Source organism: Ochotona princeps, chromosome 12, assembly GCF_030435755.1.
Source record: "Ochotona princeps isolate mOchPri1 chromosome 12, mOchPri1.hap1, whole genome shotgun sequence".
Lineage (NCBI taxonomy): Eukaryota > Metazoa > Chordata > Mammalia > Lagomorpha > Ochotonidae > Ochotona > Ochotona princeps.
The window spans coordinates 46,333,321-46,353,895 of NC_080843.1; the positions used below are offsets into that span (position 1 = coordinate 46,333,321).

Here is a 20,575-nt window from a genome sequence, read left to right on the forward strand (position 1 = left end):
ATTTTGTCTTCTTTAATAAAATCTCATTACATAGCAGATGATTCCACTATAAGTTTTTATGCTGTATTATTTGTAATCACAACTAGCAACTGATGCATTTTAGGGCACAGGGACACTGCCTCCAATCACAAAAGAACTATTAAAATGATTAGTTCAACTATATCCTAAGATTTTTGCCTCCATCAGAACCCGGACTCATGACCTGATGCTATTTTTCCTCAACAGTGAAGTGAAATTCTAGTATGAAGAAAGCCAATGTACAAATGTTTTGTCAAGTCAAATGCAAAAAGTATGTAGCAAGATGGCATATGGGAATATGTAATCATATAACCAAAACATGTAAGAAAGTCAGTGTAGATTTTTATTAAAACCCAATGCAAATAAAAGAATATCATGTTTTACAGTTAGACATATTAACAGTGTTAATTATTAGACAGTAGAACCAGACAGTCTCAAAGAAGCAGAATTTCCAGGAAAATTCTCAGGGGGGCTATTATTACTGTTAACTTAGGCCATGATTTACAAAGGAACAAGATATGAGGGGCATCATGAAAAGACAGAACACATTTTTTTATGTTCTGTCTCCAGGAGTAGGGAGAACCTTCTACTTAACATGGAGAACGAAAGGGAAATCCAAGTAAGAATGTACACAGAGAACCCTAAACAGACATGACTAGAAGCAATCCTCAACACAGCACATCATAAAGAAAAGACATTTAAAAGTGCACATGAGAAACATCAGATAACCAACAGAGGAACACCAATCAGACTCAGAGTTAACTTTTCATCAGAAACCCTATAGGCTAGAAGAAAATGGAGACATAAAACTTCCAAAGCAAATAAAAACTGAAGGATTGTGCCTCTACTTGACCAGTTCTATAAATGTTGTTTAAAGATGTGCTACAGACAATAAAAGACAATGACACTTATCATAATCAAAGACAAAAGTGAACATATCAGTAAAATCACAAAAGAAACAAGCAAACACTGAGAAACCCTATGACAGAATGACAGAATCTAATCACTGTTGATATTAACCCTGAATGCAAATGGCCGAAACTCATCAACCAAAAGACATTACCAAATTGGGTTAAAAAACAGGACCCATCTATTCACTGTCTACAGGAAAAACATCTTCTAACAAAGATGCACAGAAACTGTAAGTGAAAGAATATAAGAATATTCCAGGTTGACAGAAAGGAAAAACTGCTGTAATCATTCTCATATCAGATAACACAGATTTCAACATGAAAAACACTAAAAGAGATGAAGAAAGACACTACATAATGACCAAGGGATCCATTCAATGATAGGACATAACAAATGTACACACACCAAATGCGAGGGCACCTGGCTAAGCAAAACAACTGTGAACGGATCTAAAGCGAAGTATAGACATTAATACAGTAACAGAGGGAGATCTAAACGTTACTGCTGGAGGATAACTGGGAACTTCATAGGTGTAAAAACTGTAACCAGCTGTAACCTTGTAAGAAAGCTCCAACTCAGGGCAAAGATCCTGAAGCACTTGGAACATTAGGGACTCCCTGTTCCTCAAGCTTAGATAACAGCTCAAAAAGAGTTTTTCTCCCCTGTATGCTGTTTAAATAATAGTAGCCTGCTAGAAAAACAGATTGTCCACTGACTGACCCCTTTTGCATGCAAGCACGTAAACCACATCCTGTTTCAATTCCTCCTTCCCTAATGCCTACGTGACCCTCAGTCTTTAAAAGTCTATCACTGTTGGGCCCAGCACGATAGCATAGTGGTTGAAGTCCTCGCCTTGAACACCCTGGGATCCCATATGCGTGCCAGTCCGTATCCCGGCAGCCCCACTTCCCATCCAGCTGCCTGCCTGTGGCCTGGGAATGCAGTCGAGGATGGCCCAAAGCCTTGGGACCCTGCACCCACGTGGGAGATCCGGTAGAAGCTCCTGGCTCCTGGATTCGGATTGGCTCAGCTCCAGCCATTGCGGACACTTGGGGAGTGAATCAAGGGATGGAAGATCTTCCTCTCTGTCTCTCCTCCTCTCTGTATATCCACCTTTCCAATAAAAATAAACAAATCTTTATAAAAAAAAAGTCTTCCACCGTTAATAAACTTTGGCTACTGACCATCAATCAGCAGTCCTCGTGTGTAATTAACGGCCTGTGCACCATCTCCCTTGCTGCTGCACAGCAACACGCCACTGACTTCAAGCAACTCAGCAAAGAAATAAGAATCCACTTATACAATAGAACAAATGGACCTGATTGATAATATATAGAACCTTTCTTCCTAACATAAGATACACATTGTTTTTCACCAGTGCCTGGAACCTCCTCCAGGACAGATCATATTAGAGGTCAAAAGGCAGCCTCAACAAATTCAAAATAATCAAAATCATACCACATTTTTCACAGACCATTAGGAAATGAAACTAGAGACCAGCAAGTCAAAATACTAAAAATATGAAAACATTTGGAAGCTGAACAACATGCTACTGAATGAACAATGGGTCAAAGAAGGAATCAAAAAGGAAATTTTAAAAATCCTTAAAATAAATGAAGGTATCAATACAACATATTAATACTTATGGGACACAGCAGAAGCAGTGCTAAAAGACAAAGTTCACTGCAATTAGTGCAAATATCAAAAAACAAGAAAAGCACCAGGTAAACAAGCTAATCATACATGTGAAGGAGCCAGAAAAACAACAGTAAATTGACCCCAAAAAGCAGAAACAACTAAAATTAGGAAATAGACAAAACTGAAACCAAAGTACAATATCTATATTCACGTACACATATATGTATACACACACACAGCCATATACATGAAATATCTAAGGGAGACCAGCACACTGAGAAGTAAAGGTACTATACAGCACGCACCTCTACTTCCAAATAAGAGTAGGACTCGTAATGCAATTTAATACACATCTACATTACAATACTAGGTTTCTACCTTTGTTTTTCATGTCATGATAAATTTAAATATCAGAAAGTTACACCTGTAACTTGTACTAAAGGGCTACAGTACTATGATAAAATGGGAAAAAAAATAACGGAGGGAGAAAATTGGAAGGGAAGACAACAGGGGAAGGATGAATCCGTATACTACAACACTACCATGGAAAACAATAAAAGAATGGAGTCAATTTTCCTATTAGCAGATGGCCTAGCCAAAGAAAATATTTGTTGCACATGAAATCTGAAATGGAATGAAGCAGTACAACGCATAAAAAGGTGTGGCACTCACCTTCCACACTCTCCATTTTCTCAGTTTTACTCGCATCTTCAAATCCCTGCACAGATCCCAGATCCTTATCCATTCTTTCTTTATCCAAAGCTACAGGCTCCCGTGAACCACCTTCTAAGTCTCTTTCATGCTCACTGTCCAGTTTTGTTTCACTGCGTTTCACAGATTCTATTTGAGAAGAACTCTCAAAATTTCTGTCTCTGTCCCTGTCCCTTTCAATGGGATCAGCAACTAGCCTCTCTCTTTCTCTGTCCAAGTCTCTCCTTTTGTCTCGTTCTCTTTCTCGCTCCCGTAATCGATCTCTGTCCCTGTTCCGTGTCCAGTCTTTCTCGGTCTCTCGCTCCCATTCTCTCTGCCTTGTATCTCTCCTCTCTCTCTCGCGCTCTCTATCATGCTCATATCGATCTCGCTCTTGAAGCCTGTCTCTGCTATCAAATGACCCAGATCTGGAGTGGACCTGTCGATCGGACTCAGGAGAACTTCTTCTTGAACTATGGCTTCTTGAATCCTGGCGATCTAAAATAAACACAACACATTCAAAGAGTTAATACATGACAATATAGAAACAAAATGTTTAACTTGGGAGGTTCTTTAAAACCAATCCATGATTTTGTCTATTCTACACATATTTCTGTAGTATCTATTCTTTCTTTACATTCTGGTACACTTCTCATATGTATTATTTCTGTACATCAAGGACCTCAACTTTTAAGAGGAAAAAATCAACCTCTCTCAAATAATATCCTAAATAATGTTAAAAAGGTTTTCTTATAACTACAAAATATGTTGAAAGTAATGAGTACACAAAACAGTTAGGCAGGTAATAGTACTGATGATTTTCATTATTTGATTTCTCCCTGCTCTCCTATTTCATTCCTTATGACCAAAGAGGGAGCTGTGTCCATAGGAGGCACAGCAGGCAGGATAAACTGATGGGCATTATCAACAAATGTGAACATATAAACTTCCATCAACATATACTATTAAACTCTTAATATGAAAATAATTAACAGCACTAAATGCACCTCTGTTTTAATGATGGTATTAAACTGGGAACAAGTAACATTTACAGCAACAAAAAAGTTTCATAAAATTTACAGCAAAAAACTTTCATAAAATTTACAACAAATAAAATAACCAATTTAGCATTACCTTAAATTATATATAACTACATATAACTTGTATTAGCCATGACCATCATAGGAAATGCTGACTAGACCATAATCGTATTACCTGAAGAAGTACTTCGACTGGGTTCTCCACGCTTTAACTGATCAATCCTGGATTTTCTCTCTCCTGTGATTTCCAGGCTTTTTGTTTTTTCTCTGTCCCTTGAACCACTGTGCAGCACTCTTTTTCGACCACTTTGGTCATCCCCACTTCGATGGGCAGAGTCATTGGATGGTGAGCGCATGCGGCCAGACGTATGGCTGCGATTACTCCTATTGCTCCCAAGGCTGCTACTCCTCTTCTGGTCTATTGGCTTGCGATGTGGTGTGTCTTCCATAGTAACATGAGACGTCTCGAATTTTTCCACTCGTGTTCTGTGGCATTTTCTATGTGAATCTTCATTGGCAAAAGTGGTATTGGTGGTACCGGCAGAGGTGGAAATGCTGGTGGCAGAGGTGGTAGCAGCAGCAGCAGTGGTGGCAAGAGTAGGAGTAGCAACAGCAGTGGCAGTAGCCATAGGAGGTGGAGGAGGAAGAAGAGAGGATAGGGGAGAAGGGGTACCACCAGGAGTGGTAGTGGTGGCAATGTGGTCTGTTTCTGTCATTTCTGTTCGGTCAGGAACATCCTCATCAGACCAGTCACTGAACGCTGTATCTTCTTTCTTCTGAGGATCTCCCAAGATGCCATTCTTTTCGCTGGAAAGTTCAACCAATTCCTCCTTAATAGTTATAGGGGGAGTCCGTGGGCCTCTTTTCTTCTTACTTTGCTGTGCTGCTTCTTCATCAGAAATATCAGAGTCACCTTTGGATCGTTTGCGCTTTTTTTCAATACTTTTCTTCTTCTGACCTTTCTTTGGTGAAAATACTTGCCCATCTTCAGATGTTGCCTCCAGGTTACCCCTCTCTATTCCAATATCATCTTCTTTCCTTCTCTTTATAGGTTTCTTCTGAATTTTTGCTTTCTTCTTATTTTCGTCATGAGCTCGATCAGATATATCTCGATCCTCAGACTGGTGATGTCCTGTAACGTCTTGTGTATGTGTACGTGTTCTTGAGCTTTCCAGGCCTTCTGCTTGTTCTCTCTGTTTATCCACAGAAGAAACCTTCTCTTTGAGCTCCTGGTCTTCATAGCGCCTTGAACTCTCTTTTCTTTCTGGTCTGCGATCCTCTTCTTTCCATCTACCTTGCCTGTCTTCTGTGAGGTGTGATGGACTGAGAGAACGTGATTCCTGAGGTCGTACAACCTGGCTCAAGAGTCTGTGTTTCTCATCTTTACAGAAAGAAAAAAGTAATCACACATCCACCAGTTAACAAACATTGCATATTATGCTCAAATCAGAATAATAGTAATAATAATAATAGTAACAAGCAAATCTCTTACTTCATTTTTAGGTTTTTAAATGGCAATGACTTCAGCTGAAAACAGCATAATTTTATTACAAATAGAAGAAAATGACACAGACACTGAGATAGACTATTTTTAATATACATCTTAGTCACATGAGATATACAGACGCAGAATAGGAAAAAAAAACATTTTAAAGCCTTGAGTTCTGACTAACGTCCAAGGATGATCTACTGGCTACAAATGAACAAATGAATACAGAGAAACGGAAAAGAGACTGTGCTTACTTTTCTCATCACCACTGTTGTAGGTGTCACTGTCGGGAGAATGTTCACGCCGACGCTTAGGCGACTGCCGAGGGCTGGGGCTGCCATCATTTCTATAGCGCTTCCTAAATGGGGCAAATGTGATTCATAAAACCCCACACAGTGAAACAGAAATTTCTTTGATATGTTATTTTACTCGTACTTTTCAATTACAACTAGAACAGGCAATGGCAGGATAGCAATATTGTTAAAATTGAATCATAAAACAGTTTTTAGCATCTTTAATAAAAATTCTGTACTTCATTTGCTAAGAATTTACAGCCATAAACATAAAGCACTCAGCCACTTTCTTTAGTAATACAAGAAAAATCAGTCAACTGAAAAATGTCAGATTCAAATAGTATAAGATGGTAACATGCAGCTGAGAAATCAATAAAGTATCTCTAATACAAATATTCATCAATCTTATGTTAGAAAACAATTTCGCTCTGACTTCAGAGCTAAAAAGCTGAGTTCAAATAAGTCATACTACAACTTATTATGCAATGTAACGTAAGTAATTGAACCTGAGCATTTTCATCAGAAAATGTGAGGAAAATGAGTCATCTCAAGAAACAGAAAATAATAAGTAATATCAGAAGGCCAGTGGCAGCCACAAAATGGATATATGTACATAAAACTTAGCTTCTGAATCCTCTTTTTAGATCTACTGCAGAACATCTTCAAATAGATTAAAGAACCACCAAGTCCCAATGAAAGCAGACTCCACATTTGTGCTAGGTTGTTTTCCATAAACCTAACCTGAAACAGCTATGGAGGAACAGTGTAAAGCAAGGAACTGGTACCCAATCCAAGACAAATGAGCTGAAGCAGGGGCAAGGAAACCAAAGATACATACATTACTCCCTCTGTTTTAGAAAACTTAACCATGGTATTATCCTAGTAGCTGTATAACAACATAGTTACCTCCAGAAAGTTTGGCTTTGTGCCTCTAAAACCCCAAAACAGACTAAATCAGTTCAGAATTCTCATGGCCAGTGATCGACTCAAGCTAGTTACTGTCTACTTTTCAACAAATGAGAGCCCCAACACAGAAAATAGTGCTAAATTCTTAGATTTAATATTAAGGTGTTAGCAACAATTCTTACACTCGAATAAACATAGGATAAAAGAGAAGCAATCAGATACTACCACAGGCATTTTGAGAATGCAAATATAGTCACATCAGCCCAAGCAAAAGCTAATCCTTCACCTGCCCAATACCTAAGCAAACTGAGTTCTTTTTGGCTAAAGAAAAAGAAAAATAAGAAATTGTATATCCAGATACATAATATGGGATTCCAAGAGATGTCTTTGAATCCCAGGATTCCACTATCATCACCTCTCTCTCATTTTCTCCGGTCATTCACTAATTACAAGGATTCCCTCACTTAAGCTACTGTGAATGCTCTCACAGATCCAGAATGTGACTCCACTGTTGTCATCAGAAATGACACAGGAAGCATCTCCTGGTGACTAGTCAACACCATTAACCAGCTACAAACCGGATGTGATGGGACACAAGTCTATTGATACTATCATTTTATGAATTCTTAAGTAAAATAAAATCTGCAGCAGTTAAGCAAGCCCATGTGCCATCAAAAATACAGCTACCAAAAGGGAATAATAATACTGCTGCTGGATGCAAAAATCAAATTAAAAAATTTGAGCAGGGAATGGTAGCCTAGAGGTTAAAAGTCCTTGCCTTGCACGGGGTGGGAATATGAGCACTGGTTTGTATCCCAGCAGCTGTGCTTCGCATCCGGCCCCCTGCAGGTGGCCTGGAAAAGCAGTTGAGGAAGGCCCAAAGCCTTGGGACCCTGTACCCATGTGGGAGACCCAGTAGTGGCTCCTGGCTCCTGGATTCGGATCGGCTCAGTTCCGGCCATGTGGCCATTTGGGGAGTGAATCATTGGACGGAAGATCTTCCTCTTTGTCTCTCCTCCTCTCTGTATATTTGATTTTCCAATAAAATTAATAAATCTTAAAAAGAAAAAAAAAATTTAATTCTTTTTTTTCTAGATCACTTGAAATAGTCAAGATAGATAAAAGGTATCTGACTGAGGAAGTGAGAGACATACTGAGAAGTGTTAATGAAAATTTTGTGAATTCCTGCTGAAATGCCACTTGTGAACGCCAATGTACCCTTCTTACTTTGATTTTCTCTCCTCATGGCCGTCCCTGGGATTCCTCTCTTCTCGGACATCTTCCCGCTTGTCTCTGCGCTCCTCTCGGCCCTCTCGGCCCTTGTCTTTGTCTTCCCAATCCCTCTGGCGTTCTCGTTCTTTTTCTCTTTCTCGAGCTCTCTCTCTCTCTCGCTCCCTTTCCCGTTCTCTCTCTCGCTCCCGTTCTCGCTCTCTTTCCCTCTCCCTTTCTTCTCGCTCCCGCTCCCGCTCTTTCTCCCTTTCTCGCTCCCTCTCCCTTTCCCTCTCTCTATCATGTTCTCGCTCTCTATCTCTTTCACGTTCTCTCTCTTTTTCTCGCTCCCTCTCCCTCTCCCGTTCCCTCGCTCGTTCTCTTTCGAGCTCTCTTTCCTTTTCTCTTTCCCGTTCCCGCTCCCTCTCCCGCTCCCGCTCCCTGTCCCGCTCTCTCTCCCGCTCTCTCTCTCGCGCCCTGTCATCTCTTCTATCATCCACTCTGTCTACTCTTCTTTCCTCTCTTCTTTCATCACGCTCAAGCTCGTCATTCCTTCCCTGATGTCGAATTGGTGAGCTTGGTCTTTGATCTACAATGAAAATCAAGTTTTGTCAGTGATTAATTTGACAGATAACCCAGTGGTGAAACAACATGACAAATTTAAAATTTTATCTATGTATAGAGTCACACCAGCAAAAAAAAAAAAAAAAAAAAGAAAAAAAAGAAAAAAAAAAGAAAAAAAAACCATAAAACCAGACACTACATTTACTTTTAATTTAATCATCAACAATACAATCACCCTTAGACCTTTTAAAAATATTTTCTTAAAGATAATTTTATGCTTTCTAACTACTAATTTTTCTGCGCCCCACCTGCCCCCCTCACCCCCCTCCCACTGATCCACCTCTGATCTTTCTCTGCATGCTCCCTACCCTACCTCCAGCCCGCTGCTCCAACCCCACTTTCTGCCATCTCTACCCTTCACCTCTGATCTTCTCTGTCCCCCCAGCAGGACCTGAGAACACTGGTGGCAAAGGATAGGGGCAGCAGGAGGTGTAGAACATAGGAGCTGAAGGAAAAAAAAAATTTCCCTCGTAAGTCACACCTCTAATTTCAGGCCAAAATAAATACACATCAAAGTGCAGCTATCATGTGAGGAAAATATAGAACAAAACACGTCAAAATCTGTTGCTGCAATAATCAATCCTCTATTATAAACTACAATGTTAAGGGTATTAATATCTACCAATCTTCAAATAAATGTAAAAAGTGGTTCACACTAATGATATATTTATAATTAATAACTAACTATTAATAGTTTCATTTAATCATATAAATGATTATTCAGATAAAGAGCTATTTTCTTAAAATGTTAACTAATGATCTCATCACATTTTACACCCCCCCATCTACACACAAATCACATAAACACAGAGAAAATGAATGCATACTGTCCAAATGTCTAGTTGAGTCAGAGATTAGTCTAGGATCTTAAAAGGCGTAAGAAGATGGCATGGATATTTCCAGAGAGACAGTCATTTCTGAAAAGTAAATGCAGCATTACCACCCAGGCTACTGTGATGTTTTAATTTTTATATTGTTTAATAATAATGTCTATTGGCTAGTCAATAAAGGTCAGAATGCAATATGACCAACAGGCTGTTAAGTATAATAGCTAGCATCAACTCATCAAGCGGAGTAATTTTAGGGTATTTCTGGGGAAGGGTTCTATATAGTAACTTAAAGTTCTCTTCCTATCACTGATGAAAAATTTAAGAATTAATCAAAAGAACCAGATACAAAAGTTCATAGAATTTTAAACCTAAATAAAAATAAAACTCTTCCTAGTCCTTTCTCCCCATTTTTCTCTCTCTCTCTTTTTTATTTTGAATTCTTTGGTACAATTCCAAGGGCCTTGGATTTCCTCACTCCATTTCTCTTAAAAACAAATTCTGGCCTGGAGGTTGACTTGTCACCAAAGTGAGAGATGGTACAATAAGATTAGAAGTCAATTTTCTCAAATCCTTTTATTTTAGCTGAAACCACCTTACATTTAAAATGGTTCTTATTATACATCAGCTTGTATGTCCAGAATGTGTATCTATCCATGTTTTAGATTATCTGATTTCTTAGTTTTGGAGTCAAACCAGAATCTCAATGATTACAAAACAACCTGAAACACACTCAATACTGAAACTAACAGGAACTGATTCTTTAAATTTCTAGTTATAATAATGTCATTATTTTCCTTCCTACTACTTTCCTTCCTGTTACGTTTATTTTTCTAAAAAGACAAGGCTTTAGAACACTGCTAATCTTTTAACATTCTTCCACTTCTTTGCCTCAAGAGGTATTCAAAGATGTGTTTCTCTTCAGGTGTTTATCTTGATGAATGGCAAATCTATTTATGAAAACTGCAATCTCTGAGTTATCTAAGTGCCCTCATTCCCACCAATTTCATTTCCAAAATATTTCTTTATCCCTTCTCTCTTTCTAATCTCTCCAGTTAATACATCAACTTAGACCTTGATCAGATCTTACACAGGTTGTCATCAACAGATTGACTAATAGGTATTTGTTTCTAGTCTTCTACTTCATTTTTACTGGTTTTGATTAGACTCTATTTCCTCTAGTTGCTTGAAAGCAGTTATCTTGTAGGCTGCAAAAAGGTTATTAAAATCAAAATTTCCATTCTGACTTGCTAGGTCATTTACAATCTGGCCTTTGGTCTCTCATCAGCCCTTTTTTCTAGCCTCTTTCCTTCGATACCACTTATATCATACTATTCCAACAACACAATTTGTCACTCCTTTAAAATTTACTTTCTTTCAGTTGTTGTGTCATGCACATCCTTGTAAAGTGCTTTTTCCATTGTTCCTATTTACAAACTCTGTTCTATCTTTCAGGTCCTAATTCAGATATTACTTCTTTAGGCAGCTTTCTGGGAATTCCTCAGAATTGCCTTTGCTCCTCTATCTCCTCACGGCACTTATTACAGCAGCATTTACCACACATCAGTTTTATTTTTACTATTAGATTGAGAAAAATTAAAAGAGATAAACCCTCAGGCACAGAATAAGACACTTGTGCACATCTCTGTATCCAGTGTCTATTGTTCTTTCCTATTCCACCACCCTCCAGCTGTAACAGCCTTCTCCGATATCTCAGAACTTGCTAGACTCTTCCCCATCTTAAGGAATTTGCACATAATCCTTTTCCTCTGCACAGAATGCTTTTACTTTTCAACTTCAAAAAACTAGCTGCTTCTCTTGTATTTACACATATGTATAAATATCTTTCCAAATTTTCCAAAAAACTTTCAACTAAATAAATTTCTCTCTTAGTTTTTATTTCTATCTAGGTTTTTCATTTTCTTGACAGCAATAACCATCCTCTCTTTTTTTGGTGGGGGACCTCCTCTTTTTACATCAATTTCTTTACAGAAACTTATGGACAAAATTTCTTTACAGAAGCTTATGGACAAAATTGTTGCAGTCCAAGTACCTAGCAAACTGTCTAGCATGAGTTCATTCGATAAACATTTGTAGAATAGACTGTTATTTTATTGGCTTCAAAAACAGTTTCCTACTTCAATCATACAACTGACATTTACTGAATAGTTACAGCAAACTAACACAGAAAGAGAACTAGATTTGTGGTCAGATGACCTCAGTCTAAATCCAGTTCTGGAACTTATTTCAATTAAATCCAATTATTTAACTGTAAAATATGGATCATTTTATAATACCTAATCTGGGAATATTGTAAACATTAAATCAGAAAATATATGTAAAACAACTATTGTTTAGCTCTTGGAACTCAAGTTAAACTAAATATATACAGGAATGAAACCAAATGTTGTTATAGAACTCATGCATAAGAAGAGACAAATCTAAGCGAGAGTAAGAAAACAGAAAAAAGGAAAGTGGGTACATATCACACATACACATACACACAAACACAGATAAATAAAGCATTATCAGGATGCAATATTAAAGAGAGTCAAATTAAAATTCTGAAAGAAATAGTTTCAGATATCAATACTGAATAAATTTCGGTCCTATAGCTGGGAAAATCCTCACTTTTTTTGAACCAAATGCAGCAGGCTTACCTTAACGAACTTAATCCAACCAACTCTCCTATCTCTTAATCTTATTTATTCTGCCAGACACATATGGTATCTTAGAAAGTTTGTTTTATTTCTATTATGACTCATATCAAGATACAGTAATTAAGTTTTCGATTCAGCACACATTAGAACCATCAATATTCAATTCCATGGTCAATTAAGTTTCATATTATACTGTTCTCAGTATTATAATTAATATTACTTCAGAAATCAGCCAAGGATAGTAAAATTTTGATAAGATTGATTTAAAATGTTTAAGGTTCCTAATACAGATACACAATACAAGCTTTTCAAACAAAGTACTTAGAGCATTTAAATACTTTCTAGTAATTTCACTTCAAAACTGATTTCCTTAAGAAATTATCTAACACAATTATAGAAAACTTTTAGCTTAATACATACAAGAATACAAAATTATATAATCTCAGGCCAGGATATCAGTAAACGCTTCTTGGAACCAAGTCCTAGCCCTATCATCTTTTCTTTCCTTTTCTCTCTCCTCTGGCAACCCTCCTAGTACTCTATGGATCATGGCTAATGAGAAAGTAGCCATGGGTAATACTTAAGTATATGGTTAACATTACTTCCTGAACTTTCTAGGATGGGATTCTTTAAAGGGTACTTGTAGGCTGCTTGGTTAAGATGATAGCACAATTCTTGCACTCTGCTGCCAGTACTAGCAGCTATCTACATAATCTTTCCTACACCAAGAACAAAGCAGACTTGCATGAGCAATTCTAAGAGTTTCAATAAAATGTATCATCAAGCTCAGGTCACAAATAAATATTAAAAACCAATCCCCAATTTGATACTGACACTAATCAACAAAATTATGTTTGACAAACCTCTCTCTCTGTTGTCACGACGGTCCCTCTCTCCATGTCTTCTCTCAAAAGAAGAATCCCTTGCTTGATCTCTGCTGTCTCTTTCGGGATATCTGTCTCTTTCAGGATAGCTACTTCGAGTTTCCCAGCTGTCATGATAGTTGCTAGTGCTACTGTGACTATCAATTTGAGAGCCTCTTGTGCCTCGGCTTCCTAAAAATAATAATAATAATGATAATAATAACAACAACAACCATAATTGTTTAATCCAGACACTTTATGCAACAAGTTTCACCAATCACAATTTTTTTCTCCTATAAAACAGTCACTTTACCGGATATTCCAAAGTGGTAATCATTATTGAAAGGAATATTAGGCTTTGCTGAGAACATCCAAGTTGTGTAATGACTGACTTGAGAAAGCTGTGTTCCATTTTGCCCATCTATAAAAAAAAGTCACTATGGAGTCTCAAGGCAAGAAAATTACAAAACAGTAACACAAACATTAAAATACTACTTTGTATCTAATTCACAGAAACATCATGAAAGCAATGAGAAATATAACCATATTTTGAATAATTATAGTTTATCCTGGAAATTTTAAATACAGTGAAGGTATTGTGGCAACATCAAGCGGCATCTCTAAAACATGTGGGAAACTGGGACCAGTGGCAAAGTGAATGAAATGTTGCCTGCTATCCCAGCAAACAAACAAAAAAAGCCACAGTGGCTCATAGGCCAATCTTCCTGCCCACAGGCCAAAATCCCAAGTGGGTGCCAGCTCTCGTCTTGGCTGTTTCGTTTCCATTCCAGTTCCCAGCAGGGGAGGATGTCTTAGGTCCTTCGGTTGTTGAACCCATGTGGCAAACCCAAAGAAGTTCCTTGTTCCTGGCCCTGGATACTCCCAGCTCTGACTGTTAAAGCCTTTTGGGGAGTGAACCAGGACAGAAAATGTCTCTTTTTGTCTCTCCTCCTCTGTGTAAATCTACCTTTCAAATAAAAATAAAGAAATCTTTAAAAAACTTATCTTAAAAACTGAAATCAATTCCTGGAGAAAGGATAATCTCTTCAAAAAGCAATGCTTGGCAAAGTGGATCTATGTGAGCAGAAATATGAAATAAGACCCGTACCTTACATTTTATACAAAAATTAACTCTAAATATATGACCCAACACCTCAGATTATTACAGAAAAATATCGAGAAGACTCTTAAAGACACTGGCATAGCACAAGATTTCTTGGAAAAGACCTCAGAAGCATAGGCAATAATGACAAAACAGATACATGGGATTACATTAAACTAATATGCTCTGTACTGCAAAGGAAGTGAAGACAAAATCCAAACAAAGTGAAGACACATCCAAAACAATGAGAAAATATTTGCTAACTATGCAATTGACAAAGGATTAAAACCCAGGATGTATAAAGAGATGAAGAATCTCAACAATAGCAAAACAATCCAGTCAAGAAATGGGCAAAGGATATGAACTGGCATTTTTTTCACAGGATCAAATTCAAATGGCCAACAGGCATACAAAAAAAATGCTCAGCTTCACTAGACAAGAGAAATGCAAATAAAAACCACAATGAAGTTTCATCTCACTTTAGTTAGAATGGCCGTCACCCAAAAATCAAACACAATAAAAGTTGGTGGGGATGTGAGGGGAAAAAAAAGTACCTTAATCTACCACTGGTGGGAATGTAAACTCGTATAGCAATTACAAAAAAACAATACGGAGATTTCTAAGAGATCTTGAAATACATCTGCCGGGCCCAGTGGCATGGCCCAGTGGCTAGGGTCCTCACCTTGAATGCGCTGGGATCCCATATGGTTGCCAGTTCTAATCCCGGCAGCTCCACTAACTATCTCTCCTCCTCTCTGTATATCTGACTTTGTAATAAAAAAAATAATAAATCTTTAAAAAAAAGAAAATACATCTGCCATACAACTCAGCCATTCAACTCCAACTCCTGAAACAAAATGAAATCAATATAGGAACCAGTTATTTGTAACCCTAAGTTTATTATAGCTCAAGTCAATATTCTTAAGATACAAAATTAGCCAACATGTCCATCAACTGACAAGTAGAAAAAGAAAATGTGGCACATACATACACACAATACAATACTATTTGGCCATTAAAAAATGAAATCCTATCTTTTCCAACAAAGTGGAAATTATGCTTAATGAAGTAAGTCATTCTTAAAAAGACAAATATCATATGCTTCCTCTGATATGGCAGTTAATATAGAATACAAAAATATGCATTAGAATGAAATGGTTATTTTGGGTGTGAATATAAGTTTCATCCTTTGCTTTACACTCATGTGGAGTCAAGATCATCCTGGTTTTTATTTTGTTGAAAATTATGGTTGGTGACAAATTAAGCTTGTGCATATAGAGTTGGTTAAAATTATGTCCTGCAAAAACTTATGAGGAGAGGTGGGAGAGGTGGGACTGAGGAAGAAGAGGAAAGTAAAGAACATTTGGGTGTCCTGGCATTGTACCTATGGAATGTATAAATTCTGTTCTCTATTTTAAGAAATTACTATTTCAAAAAAAAGATGTCTAGTAACTACAGGTTGCTCACAGGCACATTTAAAACACAAAGAAAAGGACATAAAAATATGTGCTAAAGATGTATTAGCTAAAAGCTATCGATAAAATATGGAAAGCACTATCAGAGATAAAGAAGGTTATAACAGTGATAAAAGGCATTAATAGACATGTACTTCAAAAAGTTTGTGAAAAAGCAGAATTAAAAGGTAAGCTTATTCTGGTTGAAAAAATGGAAGTCTACGTATAGTTTTTCATGGGAAATATTTTCCATGAACTTTTGAAGACCCCTCATAATTTACCTTATCCAAAAGTGATCAACCTACTAAAACATGCTTAAACTATATAATTTCAGCCTTCTATAATGACAGAACATTGCCCAATACTTTTATGCCTGACAGCCACCTACCTCCTAGGTATTTCATCTTAGCTAAAATGGGAAACATGACTGAATGCAATCAATCACAGGATCTAGGTCAAGTCTCTTTATGTTTTGACAATTTTTAAGATTTACTTTTATTGAAAAGGCAAATATACAGAGGCGAGACAGAGAGCAAGATCTTCTGTCCCTTGATTCACTCCCCAAGTGACTGCAATGGCTGGAGCTGAGCAGATCCAAAGCCAGGAGCCAGGAGCTTGCAGGTCTCCCATGTGGGTGCGAGATCCCAAGGCTTTGGCCCATCCTTGACTGCTTTCCCAGGCCACTGCAGGGAGCTGGATGGGAAGCAGGGCCACCAGGAATAGAACTGGTGCCCATATGGGATCCTGTCGTGTGCAAGGTGAGATCTTTAGCTGCTAGGCTACCACATCGGGCCCTATGTTTTGCTGCTTTAACTAGTAATTTTGATTGTGAATTTACAGGAAAGATGAAAAATTCAAACTAAAAGTTATTCTGACAAAATGATAACAAGTGTAAGAAATAATTTATTAACAAATACTAAGAAATTTAATACCTTCCTCATAGGCATTCAAGAAACAGTTCACTGATTGACAAGTCAAAAATCTTACCCTTTTCAGGAATGTCTGGACCTCTCCCCCTACTTCTGCCCATGCGGTCACTCCTAATTTCATTTCGAGGCTCATTTCTGGAATCACTCCTCATTTCAGCACGAGAACTCTCTTCTCTCAAATGGTTTCTACCATAGCTCCGGGATTCCTCCTGGTATGTGTCTTCCTTCCGGTGAGTGTCACGCCCTTCGCGCTCTCTGTACTCATGAGCATCACGTGCAGACCGAGAGTCTCTAGGATCCCGGCTCTCTTTGGTTTCTCTGCTGTAATCCCGCATCTCTCTGGAGTCCCGAATATCTCTGGAGTCTCTTAGCTCCCTTCGGTCTCTGGCATCTCTCCGATCACGGCCATCTCGAGGGTCTCTGTCATCTCTGTGGTCTCTAGAAGAGCTCTGATCAGGTTCGTACTCCCGTTCTTCTCTTGTGTCCTTCTCTCTATCCCTTTTGCCTCTTGTATCTGTAACAAAATTTTGGAAAAAAACTAATTCCTTTTACAATTTTTCAGGGAACTAGATAACATATTAATAGACAACTTTAAAAACCATTATTTTCTTCACAGAAAAAGGGAAGACGACATTGGTAATTAAGAAATTACAACTATCTGTAACCTGAAATTCAGATAATTTGACCACAATTGATGACCACACTTCTGATTAGATAAACTGAATGACTCCTGCCCCATCCTATTCATAAATAAATTGATCTTGAATTACTGACGACTGACTTTCAAAAATCACTTTTAGATCAAGAGGCACAATACTTTCAATCACACCTATCAAGTGTTAGGCTAAAGTAGATCAAACATAGCCACGTCAAATATGCTAAAGCCTTGACAGTAGCGTATAGTTCTTGGACTGCTTGGCAAAGCTACTACTCACTCTTTTCTAGCCTGCTTAATCATATCAAACTCAGTCATGTAACAGTTTCTAAAACTTTCTCTACTTACACTATTTCCTTCCATATTTCCACAGTTCATAAAAAAACTGGAATGAACATCACTGATAAGCTAACCAATCATAACCTTTTTTCATATGAAGAAAGAGAGGCCCAAAATCAATCTTTCTAAGATTAGAAATCACTCTTTAGGCATGACAGAAAAGGCACACACAGATTATAACATAAATATGATACAAAGTCAAAGAAGTAACAATAAGATACCAAAGAATAAACCCTGTCCTTTTTAATCAGAAGCTTCTGCAAAATGCCTCTTACTACTCTGGAATTGTCTCAGTCTCAGATTATTTAAGCAATGATAGAAACTCCATGACTAAAAACATAACTCTGCCTCATTTTCTCTTTGTCTCCAGTAACTAGGTCCATTTACTTTCTTAAGAATCCAAATACCAAATGCCTTCCTCACAATACTTCCAACCTGGCTTTACAATACATCCAGCTAACTACTCTCACAACTTACCTGACCTTCCACTGAAATGGGAAAATGACATCTAAACAGAGGAACAAGCATGTGCTGAAGTCTCTTACTGGGAAGGGTAAAGAACTACACTTAGATAAACTCCTTCCTATAAGATAAGCACTTACCATAAAAAAGTACTTCTGTGAAACTCAAGTGCAACTTCCCTTTCATTACTATGTTTAACTATAATAGTTTCCCTTCAAAGAGTAATCACTAAAAATATGCTATAATCTGGGTCAAGTCTAGTTGTTAAATACTATTTAAAAGTAACAGATTAAGTATTAAGAAAATTTTCCCATCTTACTCACGTTGAATAAACATTACTAGGTTGATGTTTTTATCAGGTGCTCTATAAAAATGTTCAAAATCATGTATACAAGGAGTAATTCCATAAAACAGATGCTTTTCCCAAGACTTACCTCAACACTAATCATTTTCCTAAATAAAGAACCCAATTCTTCCATATTTAACAATTTGATTACTGTTTATGCTGCTGATATCAAAAGAATAACTAAGTTTGACATCTGTCATAGAAAATCTCCATACTACACTCATTAACAAGCTCTTAAAATGAATATTAAACAGAAATTTTGTATTTCCTGAGTGGGCACTATGCTCAAGAACCAATTCAGGAAAAGTTCGGAAAAATATCTATTAAATAAGATTTACAAAAACAGATGAGTGTTATTAGGATGTATTGCCAGGAAATGGCAAATCTGAAGTTAATATGATGCCCAGGAATTTAGAAAGCTAAACTGCTTTGCTTACTTCCCTCTCTTTAAACGAGTAACACCAAGAAATGATTATTTGGCTTAAGCTGAACTTCTGATAGCTTCCCCCATGCTTTATCTTTTTAATAAAACACTTCTGATATACTGAAGTCCCACTGCCTGATCTGCTTCTTTCCTTTTCTTCCTTGACTTTTTTGATAAGATTTATTTACAAACTTGAAAGGCAGAGTGATACAAAGACAGGCAGAGACAGAAAAAGAAAAAAGAAAAATTTTAAGGAATATTTATTCATTCATTATTCAATATTATTCATTCATTCATTCATTCATTTCAAAGGCAGAGTTAGAGAAAAAGTAGTATCTTCCATTTGCTGGTATACTCCCCCAAAATGATTCAGCCAGGGCGAGCCTAGGACAAAGCAAGGAGTGTGGAATTTCACCTAGGACTACTACATGAGTGGCAGGGTCCCAAGGACTTGATCCATCTTCCAATGCTTTCCCATGTGCATTAATAGGGAACTGCAGCAGAAGCAAAACAGCTGGGAATCCAAGTGGTGCCCATACAGAATGCAGCCACAGTTAACCCATTATACAACACTGCCAGCCCCATTTTATTAGTCCCATTTTATTAGACATTAACTTAACAACTGGAAGGGACGTACAAGATGTCACATGGCTAAACATCTTTAAACTCATGGGTATTCAGTAAAGCAGCTTCCCTACAGAGCACTAACTTAGCATACTTCTAAATGCTCATTTGTGTGTATTTCTAAGCTGCACTCCTGTGCTGCTAGGCAGTTCCAGGTGCCTGTAAACAACTCCATCCTGGAATACCTAATATAGCACAGTCTCCTTCATCTCTTATGGTAATAAATCTGTATGTTCAATTTTTTAATCATTTCAGGAAAAGAACATTATGGAAAAAAACATTAAACATACCTTCTCTTCTTTCATGACGCCGATCATGAGACTGGGAAGTTCGCTCATGATCATGCCTGCCTTTTTCTCGCATTGGGGAGCGATGTCGTGGAGGACTCTGCTTTCTCTGAGGAGAAGACAGGGAATGTGAAGCATAGGGGGAAGCAGAGCGTCGTAGAGGTGGAGTCAATGTCCGCTGGTACGACGGAGAAGGAGTTCGCTTCCGACGAGGAGAAGGAGAATGCCTTTGGATAGATGATCCCGACTGTGAAGAAGATGAGTGATGTCTAGAAGATATAGGAGAATGATGTCCCGAAGGGGAAGTAGACCTAGAAAGAAAACAAAGGAAGAAATGTGTTCAAGAGCCTTCACTGCTTTAAAAACCAAAAAACTGAGAGCAAAAGACTTAAAATGTATATAAAAAAATAAGCCTCAGGACAAACTTTAATGCAAATATAAAATTTTAAGTAAGTAGCCTTCTAAATATGTGAACAATTTTCAAGTTAACTGAAAATAGCAGATCTAGAAGAGATACACAATATATTTCTCCCAAGCATAACTATCAAGACACACTGTCATTTTCCCAAGCCATATTCTCTTTAGATCATAGACTCTACCCTGACACGTAGAATGGGATTCACTAGGACACTGTAAGTATTAGAGAGGGAAAACTCACCAACAATTATTGAGAAAATATATTAGGGAGTTCTAGAAAGAAAGCTGTAAGAAAGTCTGTAAACTCCTGGCTTATCATCTGGTATGCCAAACAAAAATTCTGTGCTGCCTTGATTGACATTTAGGA

The 20,575-nt window shown here is 37.5% G+C and overlaps 1 protein-coding gene across 9 annotated transcripts in view; it reads right to left on the reverse strand.

Annotated features, from left to right (window-relative positions):
• The window catches only part of ZC3H13 (zinc finger CCCH-type containing 13), a 56,752-nt gene that overhangs the window by 8,852 nt on the left and 27,325 nt on the right, over window positions 1–20,575 (reverse strand). For 3 of the 9 annotated variants that reach the window (XM_058670746.1, XM_058670747.1, XM_058670745.1), the window contains exons 9-17: window positions 19,795–20,102; window positions 16,713–17,192; window positions 13,483–13,590; window positions 13,170–13,361; window positions 9,181–9,264; window positions 8,214–8,784; window positions 6,042–6,145; window positions 4,474–5,679; window positions 3,241–3,756 (exon numbers count right to left, since the gene is read on the reverse strand). In XM_058670746.1, the coding sequence (XP_058526729.1) occupies window positions 3,241–3,756; window positions 4,474–5,679; window positions 6,042–6,145; window positions 8,214–8,784; window positions 9,181–9,264; window positions 13,170–13,361; window positions 13,483–13,590; window positions 16,713–17,192; window positions 19,795–20,102 (3,569 nt within the window). The remainder of the gene's footprint in view (window positions 1–3,240; window positions 3,757–4,473; window positions 5,680–6,041; window positions 6,146–8,213; window positions 8,785–9,180; window positions 9,265–13,169; window positions 13,362–13,482; window positions 13,591–16,712; window positions 17,193–19,794; window positions 20,103–20,575) is intronic. The other 6 variants (XM_058670753.1, XM_058670752.1, XM_058670748.1 and 3 more) reach the window with 5 other exon arrangements.